The sequence below is a fragment of the Tenrec ecaudatus genome, chromosome 8 (assembly GCF_050624435.1).
Source record: "Tenrec ecaudatus isolate mTenEca1 chromosome 8, mTenEca1.hap1, whole genome shotgun sequence".
In the NCBI taxonomy this organism is placed as follows: domain Eukaryota; kingdom Metazoa; phylum Chordata; class Mammalia; order Afrosoricida; family Tenrecidae; genus Tenrec; species Tenrec ecaudatus.
Window position 1 is genome coordinate 87,488,329 of NC_134537.1, and position 26,272 is coordinate 87,514,600.

The 26,272-nt window shown below is 37.6% G+C and overlaps 1 protein-coding gene across 1 annotated transcript; it reads right to left on the minus strand.

The window, feature by feature from the left end:
- Positions 1-5,306: 5,306 nt before the first annotated feature.
- On the minus strand, positions 5,307-24,690 carry ADAMDEC1 (ADAM like decysin 1). Its single transcript, XM_075555713.1, has 14 exons — positions 24,544-24,690; positions 21,746-21,864; positions 20,790-20,866; positions 19,972-20,050; positions 19,041-19,117; positions 17,659-17,845; positions 17,379-17,441; positions 16,389-16,460; positions 15,776-15,945; positions 12,571-12,652; positions 11,741-11,871; positions 10,618-10,795; positions 6,925-7,010; positions 5,307-5,741 (listed from the first exon to the last, which is right to left on the minus strand). Exons 1-14 carry the CDS (start codon positions 24,590-24,592, stop codon positions 5,735-5,737), a joined length of 1,377 nt encoding a protein of 458 aa, XP_075411828.1. The 5' UTR covers positions 24,593-24,690; the 3' UTR covers positions 5,307-5,734.
- Between the last annotated feature and the right edge of the window lie 1,582 nt (positions 24,691-26,272).

Below are 26,272 nucleotides of genomic sequence, written 5' to 3' on the forward strand. Positions count from 1 at the left end.
AGCTTATAATAATAAACATCACACTTTGTTGCAAATCCCACACAGCCACTTGATTCCTGTAGACTGCTTTCACTGATTTCTTTTTACCTATTTTATCTGTAGATTAACTATGGTTTCAAGATGATGCATGAGTATCTGGTATAAAGATTGTTTGATATTTTTGTTTAGATTAATCAATAAAATTAAAACAACAAAAATATATGCTAAAATTTTGCTCATATGTCAGACTATTTCTTTGTGGAACTGAATACTAGTTTGTCAATTATAGAAGACTATCAATTATAGAAGACTATCTCTATCAATTATAGAAGATTATTTCTCCCTATTATTCATATCATAATGGCTATAAGCAAGACACACTTAATCTTACTTTGTTTTTGGTGAACGTTTATGTAATAAATTAGATTTTCATTTACAGTTTCTGCAGAAATTGTTTAATGACATTGGTTATATTTTTCACACTGTGTCAACATTCTCATTAATTTCTCTTTGGTTGTTCTGTGTCCACTTATGTAGTTTCCCTGCTTCCTGATCATCTCACCTTTACTTTTGACTAATTGTTGACCATTTGTCTCATAGAAATCATGGTTTGAAGCAGCACATTACTCACAAGCAATAGTCCTTATTTTATGAGCCAACTTTTTATTTAGTTAAAGGGTGACCTTAGGGTATAATTGTGGTTCAAATTGTAGTTTGGGGCAATAGTTTTGGCAAGTCACATACTTTCAACAGATCTCGTGGGTCTAGATACTAAGGAATTTGGGTTCTTGAACACATTTTCTCCCGTTCTAGAAGGAACTATATATTGTGGCCTAATCATAAGAGTCTATAAAGATAGCCAGGCACAATGTAGTTCTTCTGGTGGACTTTTTTTTCAATTTGTTTTTGCATACTATTGGTTTTATAGACTAAATTATTCTATGATTCTTTGGTTTTCTTCTTTCTCTTTTGCTGTAGACAAGTAGAGATCAGCAGTTATATCTTAGAAGGGGTCTCCCAAGATGTTAAGATCCAAGATATTCCTCACCAAGCTAGGATGTAGAATATAAACTTTATGAACCAATTGCACTGTAGTAGTTACATAATCTGTTGTCAATTTGTGATTTAAGAGGGAAAGGGTGGAGGTTACCCTGTCAATCAGGTCACAGCTTGATGACCTCTTTTGGAGGTGATAAGGAGATAAATAGCTCTTGGAATTGGGACATCCTCACTCCTTGTTAGACAAGCTTGCTGACAAGACATGGAGCTACACTAGAGCCCTGGAGCTGAAGAAGCCATGGGAAGACCCCTTCCAGTGCTCAGATGCCCCTACTGCCACTGGATCCACAAGACTTTCTACCCACTGACTTGTAATCTTCCTGCACTTGGCACCATTACATGTGTTGTGTGAATCTGAAGAGAAATTTATAGATTTAGTATCGGACATAAGGGCTAATATCAGACTAATGGACCTGATCTCAACTGGGCTCATATGTTTCTCTATATATAATTGCTCTTTTACATAAAGCTTTCTTATACACATATTCATGTTTATGAATTTGTTTCTTTAGTCTATCTGGACTGACACACCAATTGACAGAGTTGTACTATAAGACTACAGCCATATGCCTTTGAAAATAGAATACTAATCCAACAAAGTGTTTATTCATGTCTGAGAAATACACTTACCTGTTTCACTATGTGGTTTAATTTATATCTGTGAATATATACATATATATGTGTTACACATGCATATATTTACATATAAATACATCTATATGTATACACATATGCAGGCACATACCCATACATGTGGTTATTGTTGCAAGATTGTATTTGCTATATTTGTTATATTCTCTATTGAAAACCTCTTTTTTCTTTTTTACTTAATTCTCTTCTATTTATTAATGACATAATTTGCCTGGGTCAAGCTATGTACAATTCACTCATATTTGATATAACTTTTCTCATCACTAGGAAAAACAACACCCAATTGTCTACTCAGCTCTCCATTCTGTCTTCTTATAAAAGTGAGGTCATGCACTATGAAGATAAACCTGTATTGCTATTAAGGTTCCAGTTAATACATATATGGGCTTATTGCAAACAGTACATTTGAATGTTTCTCTTAATGTCCTCCAGATTCATTACTGTATGACGGTGTAAATGTTCTCTCAGCAATACACTTAATCTCATTCAGGTGCCTGCAAAAACTGCCTGATCGATTGCTTTCCAAGGGAATAGGCTGATCCAGGTAAATTCAAGCACAGAAGTAAGTAAGCTCAGAAGGTTATGGTGACTTCTGCAGGTGTGGGGCTGCTGGTGAGGGACTACCAAGGGGTTAATCTTGATAGATTTTCTTAAAAGACTTTAAGTTGTACTATAAGACTATAGCCCTATGCCTTCAGAGGAAAATTACAGTGTTAGTTATAAAGAAGTTACAAGAACATGAAAAACTGTGATGGTGAGAAAAAGGTCAGGAAAGTTGTGCCAATACATTTTTCCCCCATCACAACAATGGGCAGCAAGGTTTGTCCTTTGAGAATTTCCTTGGGAAACTTTCCCTATCCACCCTATAGCTATGGTCTTGCCTCTTCAGATTTCTTTTTGTTCCCCAAGCTCAAAGTACATTTCAAATGAACACATTTATGTTTCTTAAGGGTCCCGCAGAGTGACATTTTGAAGTGGTGTGAATCAAAGAGCTCAGAATTCTGGGAGGTGGGTTGGAGAGATGGAAACATCATTTTCAGATGAGTACAGACTAGAATGAAATGTGAAAAATAACAATACCTTCCTATTTTGTCAGTTTCATTTAATAAAGGTTTATTTTTTTATCATCTTGTAGCAGTACTTTTTGACCTTTCCCCTCATGTTTTTCGCGTTGTAATAGTCTCATTTCCCTCAGAATAGTGGCCTCCAGATTTGTCTATGTTATAAAATGTTTAGAGAACCTTATTCTTTGTAGTTATGTGCGACAGTAGCCTACCCAGCCCCTTTTATATGTGGTTTGTCCCTTTCCAAAGTTCTAGCTACTGGAGGCCAACTCCCAGTGGAAATTGTTTAGCAAACACTGTGATGAACTCTAGTATCAGTTAGCTCCCCGTGTCAGGGCATGAATGATCGCTTTTGCTGAGTGTATTGCCATAGTGCACCACCACCTGCTCATTAGTTATTGTTAGTCCCTTATTGTGCTTAATTTATAAATTAAAATTTGTCATATGTATGTACATGACAAAATGTAATATGTATAAAATCTGGAAATACCTGCAGTTTCAAATGTATCCCCTGCAGAGGCGGGGAGACTAGGATATTCTATTGTCTGTATATACCACATTGTGTTTATCCATTCACCCATTGATGGACATCTGGGTTTTTGTTTGTTTGTTTTATTGCAAATAATGTTGCAATGAACATTGGAATGAGGCCTTCTACTTTGCTCTTCTTCAATATTGCACAGGACAGTAGAAGCCTCTTCCTTTCCCATATAAAGCTGCCAATTAATTTTTCATTTTCAATGGAAAATGTTGGGCTTTGAATCGGTATTGATTATATCTACATATTGCTTAAATTTTCACAATAATATGTCTACCAATACATGAGCCAGAAGTCTGTCAACTTATTTGGTTTCTTTTAGTTTTTAAGTGTTTTACACATTGTTTTTAAAAATATGTCTTTTATATCCCTGATTAGGTTTGTTCCTGGAAATGCTATGTTAGGGGCAAGTCTTACTGTTTTTAATTTTTATTTCCTTTGTGGATTTATCCCTGTTAGTATCAAGAAGCCCAAATGAGTTTGAGGAGTTGATCTTATAACCTGCAATATTGAAGAAAATAAGACACACTTCCAAGTTTATTATAAATTATCAGCATTTTGCAGCCGCTGCTTTAAGTATGAAAATAAATCAAATGAGACAGCAAGTCCTGATGTATAGCTTTTGCCTATTTCTGTGATAACTTCTGGTAAATATCTATGTGTAACAATCAACAATTTTCCTGAAATTTTGCCACTTGGTCCGCATGAGCCAGCAAGTGTTATTTGTAGCACACTATGAATTGCAATCCTTGTATTTTGAGCTATTTTTTTCTGTGAGAAACGTTTACCTGAACATGAGTTGCAGGGGGAACGTGTCTTGCAGTGCCTGAAACCCTCCTTTCTTGAATGAAAACGTGGCTGTACATTTGCATTTGGCCAAGAGATATTGCAGATTTCATCAAGTCAGGTCCCAGGCCTACAACACTCCAGCTGCAGATAACAGTGAGGAGTGATGGCTAAACAACCAGTAGCTGCGCACTGAGCTTCCTGCCCTGATGGTTTCCAAGTTTGATCTTGAGAAATGGGTTTAAGTCTATTTGCCGACAAGCTTTATGGAAATATGCCTCACCCTCTCACTGCCAGTGACCCTGCAGGGCAAGAGAGAAATCCACCCCCCCACCATGGATTCCTGGGAGCCATCGAAAAAACATGTCCGAAGAAGAAAACCGAGAGAAATGCATTCTTCTGGGGTAAGTGGCCTCAAGTAATTGTCTCATGAGTATTAAAAGATAAGTCACCTAAATTCTCATTTTTGTATTATGAGGAAATATTGTCCAATGACCAAAGGAGAAACTTTCTAATGAATAGAGGTGATTTGTTCTCGTAAAGATTTACAGCCTCAGAAACCCAGAGACACTTCTACTCACTAGGGGAGCTATGATTCTGAACCTGCTTGCTGGCTGGCAGTGGCTTGGGTAGGTTGGTTTTCCTTGGTTGTGCTGTCTGGTAAGCATTGGACAGTTAACCACAATGTTGGCAGTTCAGGCCTACCAGCCGCTCCACTGAAAAGAGATAAAACCATCTGTTCCCATAAATATTGACAGATTTAGAAACCCTATACAGTCTTGAGTCAGAATCGACAAAGTTGAGTCAGAATTGACAGAATTGGCAGTAGGTTTGGGGTTTTTTAGATTTGTTCATTTTTTCATTAAGGATCTGAGGATGGTACAAATGGTTAGCCTGTTCAGTTGTACAGTGAAATGATTGGAGGGTCACGCGTACCCACCAGTGCCTTAGAGGAAAGGCCCGGTGGTGTGCTTCCAAAAGTTCAGTCACTGAAAATGCTCAGGAGCACAGTGCTACTCTGACACTCATGTGCCGGCGTGAGTCAGCACTGACACTGCAGCACGTCGATCTAGCTGGCGCATGTCATTAGATCAATAAACGAATAAAACCTTCGTGAGTGTTGCTTTACAATGTAAATCATTTGGATTTCTTGAAAGTGAATTCCATATGTAATGGCGAATGTAACAGGCAAAGAAGTAGACATGACCAAAGGAGAAATGCTTGTTTTATTCAATCTTGATACAGCATCAAGTAGTGCATGGCTAGAAGCAAGGCTGACTGAGCACTGAAGAATAACAAATGAGACAGAGACTCTGCTGTCATCGAGTAGTTATTTTTTCCATAAGCTATACTAGTAAAATAAAAACGGTTTAAAATACAAGTCACGTATATTTTCCAATTCTGGATTGGCCTTGGGTAATTCATCAGTACACTTAGAAGAGTTCCTGTCAGCATCCTCTTACCATTTTCCGAAGAGCAGGCCTTAAAGAAACAAGCGGCTTCTCTAACTACATTGATTTAACTGTTTGAAGAAGGATAAGTGAAAAACAAACTACATCTAATGACACAGGTGAAAATACACAAGGTCTTGATCTATTTTGAGATTTCAGATTCGTGCTCGGCAGGATAGCAACTCCATGAATGTAGACTTCTTGATTCACTCTCTGTTTAAAAAGGGAGGAGCGTTTGATTATTATATATTGTAAAGTGCTAAGTAATATGATCACAAAATTTTATTGAATTTAAATAACAAGTGATACCATCCTACTGCGAGGAATATAGTGAAAATTAAATTTTACAGATGAGAGAATGAATTAAATTGCCCCACTTAAATTCTCATGTCTAGTTATTGACAGAATTCAAGTAGAATTGATGTTCGTGAGGTCTAAACCCAGGTTATCATGCCCAGTGATTGGACAGGCGCCGTAGCCACATCTACCTATCTTTCTTAGCAACCAACATACCTGGGTGATTGCTCTCTGAGACATTATGCTCTGGTCTTTGTGCCAACAATAAGAGGAGGACCACAAATCCCAGGAAGGCCAGCAGAGTGGATTGACGTGTGGTTCCTGCAGGCTCTGCTCAAAGGGGCTTTGTAAGTAAACGCGTGACGGTGCCCAATTCATGACCTTGCTGGTTCGTTACCGTGCAAGTGGCTGTTGCTGGCGTTTGAAACACTTATTCTCTCTATAATACTGTTCTATAGGTCAAATCTATTCTATATTCAGGAGGGAAGAATGAGAAGATCTCCTGCTTAACCTCTTCGGTCTTTTTTTATTGCTTCTTTGCTTTATTTTTAGATTTAGAGAATTTTTTTACTGAAACACGTAGTCTATTGAGAGAAATCAGTTGCCCTAGTCCAATGCCTTTAAAATTCCATAACATACAAAAGTAAGATCTTAATTTCCCCTCATTAAACAGAATTCAATAATAAAATTTTATGACAAAAATGGACTGCCTTACAGATAACAGATGACATGTTACAGGTAACATCTCTTAACCAAGAATGCCATTTACTCATTGGTTGGGGTTTAAAAAATTAACATTAATAATATATTAGTAATCTTCATCTGTACTAATCTCATCACAACCTAGCAGCATTGTTTTGTACATTGTAGCGCAGAGTGCTCCTGTCCTAGGATCACAGGTACCACGGCGGCCACTGTCTCTCCTTTGTGCATATACAACACTAATTACTGAGATTCATATGGTGGCTTTTTTAACAGTCATTTAAAATATAACATTTATTATTTCTTCAGTGGATTCTAGATCTTATCAACATATCTCTATCAAATATGAAATGAAAGTAGGAAGTATTTGATAAATAAAATAAAATAACTCTCTTACACGATATTGGTCATAGTGTCTCTCACACAGTCGTTTCCGGGTTTTAATTTGCAGGTCCGGGCCTCACAGCAAGAATTAACACATTCCTTAAAATCACATACAGAATGATAGAGCTGAATTATGCATGACTCTCCTCCCAGACATAGTTCACAGAAATTTGATACAAGATGTCAATAAAACCCCACTTTAAAAATTATGTTTCAATGCCAAGAAAATGACAAAGGAAAAGTAACAATCGGCTAAACACATTGTAAGTAGTAGAAACTAACTTTTCAGACTTCAGGAAGAAAATTGCAATGAAATAACACAAATTAATATATTTATATATTACTAGTAAATGTATTATAATTTTCCAGTTTATTTTACCAAGGCCATACAATTTTGGTATTTAGAAATGATCCTAGACACATACACACAGATAGAGAAATAACTCTTACTTGTCTGTTTATACATAAAACTTGAATAAAACACCAGTTTATCAATATAACTCTCCATGACTACTTTTTAAACTAAAAATTAAAAGTTGGCTCAATTTTACCAAATAAAGTTATGCAATTCACTGTAAGAAGCTAAAGAAAGAACTGATATCTGGATGCCTGAAAATTTTCAGTTGATAAAAATTTACTAGCCATTATTGAATTATTCAAGTATATAAAGGAAACTAAGGATAAAATAATAAACCATCAAAAGAAAGAAAATCTATGTAATCAGTAGCAAAAATATGTCCAATAAAATAAAGAATAAGACAAGGATTATCTATTGTCTATTTATGGACATTTCAGTAAATACAATGAGTCCAAGAATACATGAAGGTATAATAATTGGAATATATGAAGGTATAATAATTGGAATGTATAACCATATTTGTACTATTTATTTATAATACAAATCTCTAAGTGGAACAAAAAACAGAGGGTCAACTCTAAATGTATTAGGTGAGTCACTACAAAATAGCTGTTTACATGAGGGGGAGGGCGGAGAGGGGGGATAAAGAGGAGCTGATATCAAGGAGTTCAGGAAGAAAGAAGTTGTTTTGAAACTGACTGTGGTAACAATTGTACAATGTTCTTTGATGTGATTGAACTAGGAATGTTATATCTGTAAGAGTTCCCAATAAAAATGATAAACAAACAAACAAGTTAGCAAGCACTCACACACACAAACTCATCAAGCACAGTCTCACAAGGGAAGTCAGCAAGCACTCTCTCACAAGCAAACCCACCATGCACTCCCATGCACAAACTCAGCAGCACTCCCACTCAAACTCACCAAGTATGCATGCAGCCCCCGCCCGCCCAACACACACACACACACACACACACACACCATTGACGAAGCACACACACACACGCACACAGAGGAACACAAATTCACCAACCACTCTTACACATACAAGCTCACGAAGCACTCACACACAAATACATACTCTCTCACACATACATCAAGCACTCACACACACACACTCACCAAGTAATCACACACACTCACACACACACATCAATCACTCTAACATAAACTCACCAAGCACACATGCACACACACAAACATGTCAAGTACTCACACACACACTCTCACACACAAACTCACCAAGAACACACACCCATTCACACTCACACACACATCAAGCACTCTCACACACACAAACTCACCAAGCACACATGCACACACACAAACACGTCAAGCACTCACACACACACATACTCACCAAGTAATCACACACATTCACACTCACACACACACATTAGTCACTCTAACATAAACTCACCAAGCACACATACACACACACAAACACGTCAAGTACTCACACACACACTCACACACATCAAGCACTCTCACACACACAAACTCACCAAGAACACATGTACAAACTCATCAAGCACACACACATACACACAAATAGCTGTTTAAAATAATATCAACAAAATAAAAACAATAGTAATTGGAATATAAAATAATAAGGAACATACATACATACTAATGGTAAAATTAAAAATAGAAAAATACTTTAAGACAACATTTTATGTGGTATAGTAAACACATAAGTAACTTTATAACTTTCCTGAGAAATTTTCAGGACAATTTCATTGTTGTTTTCATACAAATATAATATTGTGAAAATTCCAGTAGCTTTAAAATTAAAATACAAATTTAATGCATTTTACTTAGAATCTATATTGCATTTAGGGGAAAACTGACCAAAAACAAACAAACACACAATAGCACAAACATAACAACCAAAGTATATGGAAGAATAAACACCAGAAATGCTATATGATATGCAAATTCTATATAAAAGGCCCATCAGGACCCTTGGCACTCAAGATACTAAAGTATACTATAAAGTTGCTATCATAAAATCAGTGTGATGATATGACAATATCTAAACAAATAATATACAATAATAATAAAATGGCATATGTGAGTCATCAGAAACTGTATCATTTAATAAGGGGTACTGCAAATAAGGATGTATATAACTCCTTGATTAAGAAAGCAAAGCCAATTTAATAATTTAGTTGTTCATAAGCCTGAACCTTCTGGTTTTATTTATCTTCCTAAGAAACAAATCAACAAATGTCTAAACAATGAGGAAGCTAACTATTATGCTTCAATAATATTATATCTTACATATGTTATAGGTAGTAGTTTAATTTAATTCTGATCACACACTGATTCCATGACACTCTCCTACTAAAACCACATCTCCCTAGGGTTGTATGAGTAGATGGATTCTTCTACTCAAGATACCATATGAAAACATCAGTAACTACTCAGTGATGAAACAAGCTCAAGTGAAATTATAATATAATAAAGCATTTAAAATGCACTGCAGTTGTATCTCACTCTTAATTTATGGTTACTCTAAATCATCTTCTAATATAATGCAACTAATTAAATTTCTGAATAAATAAACTGTGGCATAGAGAGGTGATATGGCTTCCCCATTGTCATGTAGGTGTCTAAAGTAATAGCTAAATCTCTGATGACAACTGGCTTCATTGATTATTAGCTTTGTATTTTTGGAAGAAGTTACTTAACGTTTCTGGATTTAGTTTTTCTAAATTGGGATAGCAGTACATAGTTTTTAGCTTTATTTTTAACAATAAATAGGGTAGTGTGTGTAAGCGTTGTAGAGTGCCTGAATTGTGAAGACTCTTTGCTAACTCACATGTTTATCATTTAAAATATTAAAAAAAGATTGTGAAGATAATATAATTTCTTGTAGAAACCTGATAATGGCATTGCAGCCAGAATTCCATGAGACATTCTGAAGGTATCTAAGTTTTCAGATATTCAGAGAATTGTAAGAATTTGTTTAGATGGGTAATTTAACCACCCATTCTTTACAAATCTTTTTGATTGTTTTGTTTTCTCCTTCTCTATTTTATTTACAGATTTGTTTACACATTGACCTAATGATAAGAGAGCACCATATTTTCTCCTCTGAGTGCCCAATAAATAATCATTTTGATTTTGTGTAGTTTGCGTAGTAGTCTAGAACTGCCTTTTAAAAGATGACCAACATCAATAGCAAAAAGACAATTGGACACTTACTCTTTCACTATGATACCAATCTTATTTTTCGACGGAATTGTCAAAAGAAATTTAGAAAGGAGTTGGGGGAGGGACTGCATATTCCTTGTGCTCTAGTTCATCTCTAATAAATATTTTCAACTTCAGACATTTCCATACCTTAGGAGAACCACAATCGCAATCTTCTCCCACTTCCAGAAGTTTGTTCCCACACACTGGCATCGTTAGTATGTTTTTGGAAAGCGGTGCTTTCAGGATGCACTTCGGTTTCTGAGATAAAAGGTACCTTTGAAAATGTGAGCGACTGGTTGTGCTGAAATCCTTCGGAAACTTTGAACTGTATCCAGAAGAAAAAATGAGAAAGAGCATAACAGAGAGTGTTATGGCTTTTGCATCCAACACGGACATGAGAATCTGACTTCTCTGGCTGTACTTACTATTTGGTTCAGTGCAGCTGCCAACTTTGATATCAACAGCACTTTTATTCTATGTGGAGGGCAATCACGCATGCATACTACCGTAGTTTGAAGAAAAGTATGTTTGAGACATTCTGTCTTAGAGCTGGAAGAATTTCAACCCCCCAAGGATCCGGTGCTGTTATAAATGGCAAAGGTGATGAGCTATATTGTTTGCTATCTTCCATATATCTTAACACCGAGTGGCGAGAAATAAGAGACTTATGACCAATTTGAGAAAATAATTGCAGGTATATCGATGTTGTGGACACATTTCTCTTTTAAATAGTGAGTGCTTCAGGGACAAGGTAGTGTGGCACATGTCTCTGTGACTCAGGTTATTTCAGTTCCACTGCATGGAGTTCAATGTGACTCCTTCAGACCCTAGAGGACAGAGGTGAACTGCTCCATATGTTCTGAGGTTGTAAACCTGTACAGAAGCTGCCTGACCCATCTTTCTCCCAGGAATCAGCTGGTGGGTCCAATACACAGGCAGCCTTTTGGTTATCTGTCCAACATTTCCCCCTGTGCCTCCAGGACAGAAGTGGACAATTGATAAGTATGCAGCAATTGCTGAGGATGTGTAACTATGTTCTAATCTTAATTTTGTTAATATTTCTGAAATGTATTTTTTAGGATAATATAACATGGCCAGCATAGTGATAAGCCTATGTTGTCTTCGCTGGACGTCTTAAAGATGAAACCTTACTAGCAGGAAAACACAATGAATGGGCTACAGAACCCTCAGTGAAACGTAACGAGCTAAGACAGGCAGACTGCATCTAGAGTCCTTAGGCAGTGATTTTTCTAGGGTGGGAAAGTCTCACCTCAGATACTGATTCATCACACAACTTCCAGAAGGACATTTGGTGCTATATGGAACATCAGGCATCCCAAGGACATGGCCCAACTCATGTGACATCACTGCCACAAGAGCCACATTGTTCTTTCTCTTACCCTGGAACAAAGTGGACAAGTGCATTACTTCTCTGTTTTGGTCATTCATTTCTTAATTATTGCCAATGTGCAGAATGAAAAGGGGAAAATGGTATTAAGGGTGGAAGATAATGAGTCACTGGGGCCCTTTCTTAGTTGTGTCTTATTGCAAAATGTTGAATGAACATTGAAAATGGTGACATCTTTCAAATCCAATCAGTTTTCCACAATATTTATTGAACTCAATGGATAGTAATTTCTCATTACACTATGGTTAAATTAATTTATCGCATTCCTTATAGGAAATAGTACAATCGAATGTAATATAGGTGCATAGGTTTCAAAAATATATCAAGGGCACTTGTGTTAGCTGGTCATAGGATAATTGCAGTCCACCTTAGCTGTCTGTACTGTGCTCATCCAGACAGGGAACTATATGGTTAACTCAGGCCCCAAAGGGCATGTGGATCCCGTTTTGTCCCAATTTTACAGCTTTTACTTCCTAACACCAACTGAAGAGTGATGCCTTCTGGGAGGAGCAATGAAAAAAGATACTGTGTTTCCAAACAAAAGGAGTATTTGCTGGAACAATCTACCTGGAAGCGCAATTACACCTTTACTTACTTATTTAGCAAGCCTTCATTCTACTACCTCTGTATAAGCTAGTATGCTTGCTTTCCATAGAAGATGTAGAACCAAGGCTCTTGCTAAATTCACAAACCTCAATAACAGCTACTGAAGATGCAGAGCACAGGGAATTGGATGCTGCCATTCCTACACGCCGATTGCTGAAGGCAATCCCACTGTATGAAAATTAGAGAGATGCTGTCACAATTTGAGTCTTCAAATCATTCAAAAGGAGGAAGTAAAGAAGGAAGGAAGGAAGGAAGGAAGGAAGGAAGGAAGGAAGGAAGGAAGGAAGGAAGGAGGGAGGGAGGGAGGGAGGGAGGGAGGGAGGACGGAAGGAAGGAAGGAAGAGAAAGCAAGTTCCCTGCCATGAAGTCTATGAACTGCCCTGTGGTTTCTGGGCTTGAGAATCCTTTTTGGGTGTGATACCGTCCTCTTTCTCCCCAGGGACATCTGTTGGTTTCATCAATAACCTTTCAGTTAGTCAGCCAATTGGTAGCCACTGTGCTACCAGGCTCCTTTGAGAACCAGTAATTCCCACCAACCACTGGCTCCCATCCATCACGTTACAGATTCCCATACTATCCTCACCTTTCTGACATTCACTGTGGCTGTCAGATGCCAACCAGTCGGCTCGGACTCACAGCAACCTTTCTGCAACAGAAACACTGCCCAGCCCCGCACCCGCCTCACAACGGCTACGTGCGAGCTCACGGTACCAGCCACCATGCCCATCATCTTCGGAGAGTCTTCCTCTTCTTCACTGCCCCTCCACTTTACTAAGCATGATGGCCTTGCCAAGGACTGGTCTGTTCTGATAACATGTCCAAAGTACATGAGGTAAAGCATTACCCGCATTCTGGCTGGACTTCTTCGAAGACAGATTTATTTGTTCTTTTGACAGTCCATGGTACTTTCAACATCTTCCCCAGCACCGTCACTCAAACACATCAAGTCTTCTTTGGTTTTCTTTATTCAATGTCCAACTTTCTCATGCACAGAAGACAATTGAAAATACCATGGCTTGGGTCAGGTTCATCTTAGTCCTCAAAGTAATACCCTGGCTTTTCAAGGCATTGAAGAGGTCTGTGTAGCAGATGTGCCCAGTGCGATGGGTCATTTGATGCCCTGACTGCCGCTTCCAGGAGCATTGATTATGTAGTCAAGCAAGATGTTACCTATTGTTTCAGTAGTGAGCATTTTGGTATTCTTTACCTTGAGTTGTATCCCATAATGAAAGCTTCAATCCTTGATCTTCATCAGCAAGTGCTTCCAGTCTTCCTCGGCTTCAGCAAGCCAGGTTGGGTCATCGGCACATCACAGGTGATTAATAAGCCTTCCTCCAATCCTGATGTCAAATTCTTCTTCATACAAGCCAGCTTCTCTGAGGATTTGTTCCGCATACACACGGAATAAGTAGAATAAAAACTTTCCCATATTCTGTGCCCACTCTGCCTCTTGATCCACGTACAAGTTCTGCATGAGCACAATTAAGTGTTCAGGAATTTCCATTCTCAAGCCTATTCATAATTATTTATGATCCAGAGTCAAGTCAATTGACTGCATGATCATAAAACAAAGGTAAATATACTTCTGGTACTTTCTGCTTTCAAACAAGATCCATCTGATGTCAGATTGCGACTCCTTGTTCTAAGTCCACTTCTGATTCCAGTCTGAACTTGTGACAGCTCCCTGTCAATGGACTACTGCAATTGTGGTTGGATGATTTTCGTCAAAATTTTACTTGCATAGTTGATTTTGTTCTATAATTTAAGCATTCTATTGGGTCACTTTTCTTTGGAATGGGTATAAAAATTGATCTCATCCAGTTAGTTGGCCAAATAGCTATCTTCCTGGCCTAAATAAATAAGTGCTTCCAGTGCTCCATTCGCTTCTTGAAACATTTCCATTGACATTCCATCCATTCTTGGAGTCTTGGTTTGGCTAAGGCTTTCAGTGCAGCTTGAACTTCAGTACCATTGGTTCTTGCTCATCTGCTACCTCCTGAAATGGACCCCTGGTGGTGCAGTGGTTGTGTGTTGAGATGCAATCTACAAGGTCAGCATTTTGAAACCAGCAGCAGCTCCTCAAGAGAAAGACCTGGCTTTCTACTCCCTTAAGCAGTTACAGTCACAGAAACCAGGGGTGATTGTGAGACAGCATTGACTCCATGGCAGGGGCGGAGGGAGAAATGGTAGAAGGTTGACTACTTCTTTTGGGTGCAGTGATTCTGTGTATTCTATCTTCTTTTTCTCCTTTCAGCATTGTTCAATATTTGTCCACAGCATTTATCAATATGGAAACTTGCGGCTTGAATTTTTTTTCATTTTAAGAGATGCTAACCATATTTTTCCTTTCTGGTTTTGTAAGTCTCGGTCGCTGCACATTTCACTTTACTGATCTTCTTTCCCATCTTTAATGGCCTTTGGCTTTCTTCGTGTGGGATGTTCTTGATGTCCTCCCACAGCTCGTCAGGTCTTCTATCATTAGTGTTCAATGCAGCAAATATGCTCAAAATTTAGATGGAATATCCTCAAAGTTGGATTTTGGTCTCATAAACTTTGAAAAAATTTCAGCTCCTACCTGAACTTATATGGGAGCAATAGCTGTCTGTTCCACAGTCAGACCATGGTCTGGCATTAGCTACTTAGATGAGCTTCTCCATCATTTCATCCCACAGTTGGAGTCAGTTTGATTTCTGTGTATTCCCTCTGGAAACGTCCTGGTGGGTATTCATTGTTGGTGTTATTGAAAAATGATATCTGCTATGAACAGTCATTGGTCTTGCAAAATCCTGTCAGGCAATCCCCACTTTTGCTTAAATCACTAAGATTTCATTTCCCGACTGGTGTTCCTTCTCTTGGTTTCCACTTTTGTGTTACAAACAATCATCAATGCATCTCAATTACATGTCTGATACATTTCAGACTCAAAATATTGGTCTAAGGCTTCAACTTCTTCTTCTCTAGCTTTTGTGGTTGGTGCAGTAATCTGAAAAATAGTTCATATACCCAGTAACTCCCAAGGAAAGTTTTTGCTGTTCCACAACATTATAATGAATCCAGACGCTTGATTCCCCTCTAATTACATGTTTTTAATTAAAAATCTATTACCTGCCTTTCCTAATCTTACAAGTGACTCTAATAGTAGAATGCTTGAACTTTAGGCTCTCTGAAACTGGCTGAGAACATAATCCCGGAGATTACCTTCTGACAGAGAACAGAAATCCCTGCGGCCAAACCTTCAGGATCGCTATCATGACGCTTATGTAAAGTCGCTCCTAGAAAGCATGTGCTCACCTCAGGAGCTGACTGTGGTCATGGATCTTCTTTCTCGCCAGGTTAGAACGATGCCATTTCAGGAAATTGTTAAATGTAGTTCCTGCATTGGGTACCACTTTTATCTTGTCAGCGTCAGACCAGATTTCCAGACCTACCAAAGACACTTTAACATCGATGGTGCTATAAATCTGTGAAAAGAATATTTTTTCTGTATGCATGTTAGGGATACTTTTAGCGTGTTAGCTCTTTTGTTGGCCACGAACCCTACTGCTTTCACATCTGCTTCAATCCATACCAACTCTATGGGACCGAGTAGAACCCCGGAGGATTTCCAGGACTGCCCCATCTTTTTCCCATGAAGTGGCGGCTAGATTTCATCCACTGATTTTTGGTTAGCAGCTAAGGAGTGAAGCACTTCACTACCAGGGGGCCTTTTGGTGATTACAAATAGTGCATAAAGAAATCCCGTTTTGAACATGGGTTGGATGCCTTGGTTGCAAGAGATGTGACTTTACATTGGTGTTAAACTTGTAACTCCACAATGGGACTCCACAAACCCCTTACTTGGTAGAATTACAGGGAAGACCCCAACTCCTATGGTGAAACAAAGTATACACGACAGATAGCTTACCACATTGAGAAGGTTCATCACATCAAATACAAAACTCCTTATTAAAGTTAGATTTCCATTATATATATTATACTGTAAAAAAAGCAAAGTATAGTTAGAATCCCAGATTAATATGAGAAAGGTGATAGGCTATAGAAGTTCACATCGTAAGGAAACATTTTAATATCATTAAATATATCTGTTCATTCTGAAGCCTTCCTTATGTGAGATTCTGTTCTGTACCTTTTATTTCAAATATGTGATTTTTTTTCAGAAAGAGAAAAAATGATATAGATTTTATTATTTTTATCATCAATAAATAGAATGCATATCTGTATCATAGTTACACCAATCTGTATTATTAAAATTTGACTAAACATGCAACATTTGCCAGGTAAGAACACTGACTTCAGAACGTTTTCTCTGAGTGGCTGATATTAGGCGCAGTCACGTTGTGCTAACTTACATCGGTCCTACCTTTAGCACAACGTAACACTGTCCAGTCCTGGGCCAGCCTTGCAATTGTTGTTAGGTTACATTGCTGTGTTTGTAGTTACATAATAGAGTGAGAATTTTGAAAAACTTTAAAAATATTCATTTGTTACCATTTTGTTGTTGATTTAAATGGCCAGTGATTATATAGATGTCAGCCACCATTGTGTGGGAGAAAGTGAGACTGGATCTCGGAAGCTAAGCAGGTTAGGAAAATGAGACTGGGTGGCTCTGTGAAAACGGAACTCCTTGGAAATCCTGTCCTGTCTGTGGCTGCAATGAGTGGGAATTGACTCGATGGCGGGGGAGAGGAATGAAGGAGAATGATGAGTGAACCTCATTGCTGGTCCCCAGATAGACTAGAGAAATGCAGGTAGCTAAGCTCTGTTTTGTTAACTGAAATAGTTGTTTACTTTCTTTGAATAAGAGAACGTAAGAGTGGACTGAATGGCCCAGGAGTGTGTGCACCGTTCATGTTCACAAAGGCTTAGCAAAGAGCTCGCATATATTCATACTCACAAAGGCATTATCCAGCACCAAGAAGAGATCAATGTATTTCTCAGCCTTGAGAAAGTCCTCTTGCTTTGCAAAGAGTTAAAAAAATATGGTTAATAAATATTTTCACCCTGAAACATGCAAAAGCTTAAAATAAAGGATATATATCACTTTGAAGGAAAATCAAAGAAAAAGTAAAGCAATTGCTGGCTTCACATATACCAGTCACTACAAACTTTAGCAGTATCCCATTAACATTTTGAGATCATTTAAATAAATGATGATATAAAGAAACTGTACTCACTTCTGAGCTATTGAGTGACCTGGGGGTTCGGGTTAGGCCTCGTTTCCTTCCAACGTTCCTCACACCACATGTGCGATGAGCTGGATCAAAGTCTTCCTGGTTATCTATGAAGATAGCATGTTCTTCCTGGTCTGTGCTCTTCAGAGGCTTTATCATGTATCTCTGATCCTGATGTGTGAAGTACCCCCTGTAAAACAGAGACATTAATATCTCAGGGATCCCTACCATTCAGAGTCATCTAACCTGACCAGTCATCGGCCTTTTAGCTAATCTTTGCTAACTTAAGTACTAAATAAAAGAGTAAACTGACGTCTGTCTTACTTTCCGAAAGAACTATAAAGAAGAATTACTGAGGTGACATTATATTAGCTTTATATTATGAGCTAAGCAAATGTTTTCCTGTAACATATTCCCTCATTCAAAAAATCTATCTTGCAAGATCCAGCAAATGTAATAGGGAACATTGTAGGTACCGATAGCTCCAGAGGGGGGTGGAATGCTTATCAGGTCAACCAGTAAAACAGAGAGGAAGTTGTAAGTTAAAGAACTCCTCTTTCAGATTAGATAATTGATATAGAATCAGTCCATATAATGGAATATCATAATGCCAGCTAGTCATTGAACGTGGCCTCTATGAAGGTATGTTATGATTTGGGGAAAGCGTATGGAATCATGTTACACATGTGCCATGTTGAAAGAATACTTACATATATTTTGCTTCATATTTAAATAATTTTAAATGCATTAAAGACTACTGTAATGCTGATATGCTATCCAGAGTAATCAAACCCATAAATTCATAAAACCACAAACCAAACTCATTGGCATTGAGTCCATTCTGACCCCTCTTGACCTTCTAGGACAGGGTAGAACTGCTCCCACCCCTCCATCGTGGGTTTCTGAGACGGTATCTTTACAGAGACAAACATTTTGGGGGGTTGTTATTTTCCTGTTTGTTCCTTTTCTTTATTTTCCAAAATTTCCCTTACGCGTCAAGGATTAGTTTTCATGAACAGCACTATACACACAGACATACATACACATGCACGCCGCATACATGAAGTTCATTTGGGATTATTGCAGGGTAGATGTTCTAAAAACATAAAGCATGTGGTGTCACGGAATGGGACCGGCGATCATGGGCATGGATGCAATGCCTTCAAATCGGTTGCTCAAAAGGGTGGGACTGTCTTTGGCTACGGCAGCGGGTTAGGAAATGAGCCTAAGGGTGAGGTTTTACAAAATGACCCCGGGTATTTGGCATCCTGGTGAGGGTCAAATTTTATCACAACAGGAATACAATAGATTCAGAAATACTTAATTCTGCATAACAACAAAACGTTTTTTTTTAACAACCAAACAGTTTGTAAGGTGTCTCTCACCTCAGCCCATCACAAGCATTGATGCTGGCAACAGAGCCTTTTTCATTTTGGATATGCCCTCCATAAAAACAGTGTTCCTGGACGAGGAGAAAAGGAAAACTGTTTAAGATTCTTTTATTATCATCATCATACTTGTGGTCAGAACTGCCATCTGCAATAGTTAGCGAAGTTCTTCCAAGAATGACTGTGTCCTTACCAGTTTCAGAAAACAAAAAACAGTGCAAACCTCAAAGTTTTCTGGAATCTCTGTATTTGGTGGCTGAGCTTGTCTTTGGGAAGCTAACGTGGACTAAGGGGTGAGGGGAGGTGTGGGGATGGTGACTCCTATGGAAAATGGAAGCGGTAGCAGCAAAGTAGCCAAGTTTGGGGGGACTTACGGTATCCTAGAAATATCTCGGGTTTGGATGTAAGCTTTCAAGAATTTAGCTCCCTGTGTTGACCCTGAAAGGACCCTGCTGTCACAGTGGTTAGACAATTAGCTACACACCCAATGGCTGGGGTTTTGAACCCACAGGGGTCTCCGATAGCCCAAGCAATGGCAGCCTGGGAGAGCCTGGAGGCAGGTCACCTCTGTTCTTTGGAGTCACTGTGAGTCAGAATTAATTTAATGATAATCTTTTTCTAAGGGCTGAATTTCAGTGCTGTTGTGTATTAACATATTAGTGAAATAATCCTTTTTCTTGTGGACAGTATTTCCAATGATCAATATAATGAACCAGGAGAAGGTAGGCTTTTGGTGGCTTGTGGAAACACATTACTTAGACGCCTCCTACTTCTACTTTCAAAGTAGATCCTGGTTTCATTGGCTGTCTTTGTAGTCCTTTGCTTTCAGGTGATGCTATTGTGTGTTGTTTTCAAGTTTTCCATGGACCTATGAATCTTATACAGTAAGACATTAGGGGGAAAAATCTCAAAGACACTTAGACTCTACCATGTTCTGAGGGGTCGTGGCGGTCTCCTCTCCTCTTGGTGAGTAATATGTTTCCGCGTAGTCTGGTCTCAACAGATGCCTGTAGAAAGGAGAAAGCAGCATTATACATGCACGTTGGTAATAAAGGTCGATTTTTGGATTAATGTCTATAATGAGAAACAGTTGCAATTCTGGCCCATCATCTTTATTCCAATAGTGGAACTCTCGTGCAGAACCAATTTAAAGCATTGCATATATGAATGTTAAATATGAGGCTATCCATAGCCTCAGCTACTTTACAGGTTTTACTTCCTTTTCTTTTTTTCAAACGAGTTGATTTGAGATCCTCTTGCAACCAGGGCATATCCTTCACAGAATCAATGAACAGTCCTGGGTGACAAATATACAGAAAGGACTACGGCTTTCAGGGAGAAGCTGATTGAGTACTATTAGAGTTGATGGAGCCTGACCTGGTAATATGCACCCCAAAGTCTTTGCATCCCATATTCACCTTTTGCATGGGTTTTTATACAAATAAAGGAAAAGTACATTAAATGTTTGATTTTTTTCCCTTACCACAGTAGACAATTCCAAGGAGTTATAAGAAAGGAAAATATTTCTATTAAGAGCTCGTAGTTTTAAACTTGCATACAATTTATTAGGGAAGAACCAACCTTCTTAGATCGCATTACACAAACCATGCATCATAACATTGAAAATTCAATATGCTTTGTGTGTCTAGCTCCAACCATGTTGACAAGAATCCCAAGATGATTGGTTTGTCCACATCTTCGTAGTGGAGTCCAGTGATGATTACATTATCAGACGATGTAACTTACTTTGTTTTTTGCAGGTGAAGAATGAGTTCTTCTCCATTTAATGTAAACTGATATTGGACTTCCGGCTCGTATCCTTCCTAAAAAATATTTAATGGCATGATTGAATTAACACTTAATGTTTCTGGGTCTTCCTGAATGATTATGGTCTAATAATAAAATACTAGATGGGACCAATTATACAAATGCATGGAAGACCATACCATTCATTCTCTTATGTCTGTAAAAACCTACAGAATGAAATTTATAATGTAAATCAAAATGCACTTCTAAAAATGTCATTATTTTTTATTAAACACTTAAAGATTAAACTAATCTTATATGCAAGAGACAAAGTCTTATCATAATATACCATAATGGATTTCTAATGGAATAAAAATAAGATGTATTTTCTTTATTCTGAGACCAAACACACAATGCTAAAGAAAAAAAGCTGGAAATATTTTCATCTGAAGGTGAAAAATGACAACATGGAAATATTTGCAATGATATAATTCATAATGAAACAATAGATAAAAATATTCTTAATGGTGTTGAAAAATCTTATGAGATAATGTTGAAGTATTGAGATAATGCTGAACTATTGTCTGTTTCAGATAATAGTTACAAATTTAAAAAAAGATAATTTATGGGTGGCATGGCTAGGGATTTTGATGAGTTCGGCAAGGAACAATACTTCTTAGAGAAATGCCTTCCCATCCTGTGAGCCTTTTTGATTTTTACTTTCATCAATGTGGGGGAATGTCCAAGAAGTCTGCTCCTGCTGATCAAGTGAAGGGTTTACTCCCTGTTTGCTACTTTCCTACAGTACCATTCTGAGTACCACTGGCCAAAGGGGAGAAGATCCATGGGCTCATAGATTTAATGCTTAGTTGTTGTTTGTGATGTCACTTTTTTAGAGGAACTTCTTGTGTCTTCAGATGATTGTAAAACTTACAATTGTCAATCACAGCGCTCACCTGTTTGCCATGATCCTCTATCTGCTCGTCCGTTAGTTCCCTTTTGTGTAAAATGTGTAGTTTCTGAGGACGAACCACTTCATAGAGCTTTAATTTTGTTGTTTCCTTTTTGGTGATTGCTAGAGTAAGAGAAATGTTATTGAAAAGGGGCATTTAAAAATGGTTCTATGTTAGTTTGCTGTTGTTAAAGGGACATGGAGACTGAATTCCAATTTATAGAACAAAACTCAAAAACAAATTCAGCATCAACTTAAACTTTAATGAAAAAGAACTGTTTTTTTCTCGGAATCCCCAATTCTGGCAAGATGTGAAGATGACAGAGCAAGTCCTGAGACGTTCTCAGGAAATGTGAGCTCTGGACCTTCAGGTCTGGCAGAGCCCGTCTTGGATTAGTGCAGAGGTTGTGAGGCCCTGGATTTTGGTCTGTATAACCCAGTTCTAATAGGAGCCCTGGTGCCATAGTGGGTTATGCATTGGGCTTCTCACTAGAAGGTCAGCAGTTTGAGACCAGAAGATGCGATCCCAATGGAATCCCAATCCCAATGCTCTGAAGAAGAAAGCTGAAACGGTCTTATAAAGAGTTACAGTCTCAGAAACCTACAGGGGTGTTGTTCTATACTGTCCTCTAGGGTCCCTGTGAGTTGGCATGGACTCGATAGCAATGACTTTGGAATTTGGGAACCCAGCCTCTCCCCTTTATAGTTTCTTCTCCAAACTCTGCTTTACGGGATGGCTCTGAGTCAGAATCCACTTGGTCACAGTGTGTTTGGCTTTGGTTTGGTTTGTCTTCAGAGATTTCATCATTCCCTTTCAGGGTCTTTACGCCTCAGTGGTATCACCCGTTACTTCTCTCCTGATGCTCTTAGGAAAAACTCACCTTGCAATTATTTAAGACTTTTTCCTGTACTTGCTCCTGGATACTTGAAAAAAAAATTCCTCCAAAAAAAGGGTACAAAAATATTTCTTTGAAATACAAAATCTTGTAGGCAAATCAGTGAGAAAAAGAGTGTGATACTTGATTGGCATACTGAGTGAGGAACGACCTGCTGCTAAGAGGACATGATGAAAACCCACGAGAAAGGCCTGGTGGTATCAATGGAAGCAGTGAAAGACAGTCAACTTCTTTCTGGACATACGTTGAAAGTGGAATCAACAGTATTTGTAGGGTATTTGATAGAGAAAGAGTAGTCAAAAATAACTCACTGTTTTTGCCTTGAGAGAAGATTTTCTATTTAGACTCTCAAGGCAAGCTATAGGCAAGAAAGTTTCAGGGGAACAAAATCAAACAACAAGAAGGCCATTGAGATGGCTGAGGGCATCCAACTCCTAGTGAGTACCAGATTCTGGTTACCTTGGTTCCTCTGGAATTCATAATTTCATCAAAATCAGAACAACCTCAGTTATTTTTGAGAAGAATATTAAGGGGCAATAATAATAAGTTCTATCTGTCAAGTAATGTACCAATAGCTTCTGAGAGGGCTCTGTGAGAACTAACAAGAATAAAAATACTATTGCCTTTTTCTCCACCCCCCTCCCCCCGCCAAGTCTCATAAAACCACTCTACTCCTCTATCTGGTGAGAAACGGTTCTGTGGTACAATTAATTCTCATAAATACTACCCTGGCTTCATTCTGAGAAACACATGCATTGCTGCTCAGCTGGTCAATTAACTTTTTCTTTCACTTAATATTGAAGCTATGTCTATAATCAAAGATTATTTCATTTCAAAAGTCTTCCACATGGGACAGATTATCACCACCTTACCTTTGCCTTCCATAAACCTTCGTATAGCCTCTGATTACATCATGTCTTTAGACAAATAATTGTCTCCCCATGGCGGTAAAAATATCAAAGCATTTAAACACTACTTAAGATGACATTGGACATATTTAAAGGGTTTTCATAAATAAGTTGACTTAATTTCTTGTCTGAAAGTTAGTTCTAGGGTGTCACTTTAGGTTGTGTGTTGTAGAAAATAAAATATTACATATAGTAGCATCATCAAATGGGAGATACCATTTTAGAGATATCTTCACTAATGTTTAAGAGGACTTTTAAAAGCTCTTGAGAAAATGAAATTAAACCTACAAGCAGGGATTCCCTAGCTGTGGTCTTTACTCACTTTTTTATCTGTGGAAACCTGTAGGGTTACAACATTTCATTTTAGCAAAATCATTTACAATGCTACAATCAATGCACTTCGCTTATTTTTTCATAAGGGATTTATGATATTAGCAAATTGATTCAGCTATCAGTAAACATTAGCCTTAAATTAAAAAGAAGTTATTTATCTTTTAGATAGATAATTCCATTTAGACCTTGCAATGCCACATATGAGAATCTTCCTTAGATAAATATCCCAAGATTGAGATATTTTAAAAGCCTGAAAACATGACTTTTTTTCCCCTTGAAATTAAAAGAGAAAGAAAGAAAGAACATTGGTTTATACACTTGGGAAAAATACAGATATAAAATTCTATTTGTTAAAATATAAAGTAATTTGAAACATTTTGAAGGGTTTTAGAATGCATGTTTTATCTAGGCTATTAAAAGGTTATTAACTCACACAGTCAGTTTTCTATATTTAGTTTACTCTTTTAGACAGACAACAGTCCCAAATGCAAACTGCGGTGACCATTGGGTCAGGAGGATATGTTTTTGTTTTTGTTTGTTTTCACACTCCTTCCGCACATTTCTATGATCTGTAAATAGTTCATTAGGATACTTTATAAAATAAATGACAGTACTTGGATTTTACATAAACTGTCGTCCTCTATACCAAAGATCTTAAAGCTTACCTTGGGTTTGAACAATGAGGCAGAGTATGGAGAGCAGGGCCAGAGACATGCTGGCTACTGCAGGTAGCTGAGAAGTTTCATTCAAAATGAAGATGTGGCCCCAGAGCTGGCTACTTTTATTCTCCCTTCCTTCTTTCTTGAAATAAACATAAATAATGATCACTCCAAACCTTCATTGTGTGCTTACCGAAAGTTTCCTCATACTGTTGGGAAATGTCCAAGAAAATGCAGTGTAAATATCATGAGAATGTTCCTCTTTCCCAAGAGAGATTTATATGCGGAGTGTTGGTCAATGCCTTAAAGTCAGTTCTAACTCATTGAGAAAACGGTTGGAGGTTTTAATTGCTTGCTTGTAGAGATAGAGCAGAAATCTTTGGTCTGAAATTGAGATGCTCACATTTTGCATCTCACGAATCTGAACCGGTCTTATGAATATAGAGGGTCTTGAGAGATATTTGCTCACAAATGTACATATCAGCCTATGCTAAACACATTTTTAGAAACTAGCACAGAAAACCCAGAATCTTTAAAAGAAGCACAAATCAGTCTTCTCTTCCGGGATATTGCAAATCTTTGTAACCAGTTTCCATATCTGTGGTAAGGGGTTGATGATAATGACGTCTTCATACTTGGAAAACTTTAAAGAAATATGCAAATGTATTCATCTTCTCCTTATAGTTCACACTGGATATGGTGTGTGAAGCATTCCTCTTTATAATATCATATTAATCTTTTATTTTAAAATAATGCATTGTCATGGTCATAAACATTGAAAAGTATATTGAGGGATAATGTTGGATAGCCAGGAGTTCCAATATGCAAAATTGACTTTTGGAAATTTTTGTTCATCTCTTTCCTCTGTACTAATAAAAGAATATTGGATTTTATGAACTCAGGATATTGTTACATATAGCGTTTGGTGAACATCAATATTTTTCTTATTTCAGTATAATATAAACATTCAAACCCTTGAATGCTACATTGATATTCATGTATTTTGAATATTGCACTTTATGTGCGTGCTTTGTGAGTCAGAGGGCGCATATATTTCTTTGATTGCCCTTTTGTCTATTCCTTTAGGATCGTAAATTCCCAGATAGTAAATTCCCAAATCATTGGCATACCTTGACCTTAGTGCTTTTCGGAAAACTGATACAAAATTACATTTATGCTATTTTCCCAGTATCAAGTTATTTGTCTTTAAACATCTGAAACCAATTTATTGATAATTTAGGGATTTTTCCAAACATGTAAGTTTTATAATTACCAATATACTACAATTAGTTTTATTCTTCCTTTCCTTGAGCTAATTGAGCCTTTTCCCATAATTTTGTACTACCTTTGCTGACCTAGAAGATATATGTTCTACTTTTTTACCTCTGCTTGTTGCCGTTAAATTTTTAACAAAATACACTGTTAATTGAAATCCCTACCACAAAAGTGGAATGGTTTAAATCTTATTATATAACCCTTTGTCACCTCCTACTATGCCAGGTATTTTAATTCTACCATATTTGACCACATGATATATTATTATTATTGTATGATTTATCCCGATAATGCCGTTTGGATTTTTCTCATAGGTTTACCACTGTCTCTGTTCTCAGATTATTTTAGCACAGATCCTTCTCTTTAAATTTCATTCCTACTTTCTGAAACACATTCTTTAATAATACCTCCACTCAAAGGCTCCTACAGAGTTCTTTAGGCATTGGACTGACTCTAAGGT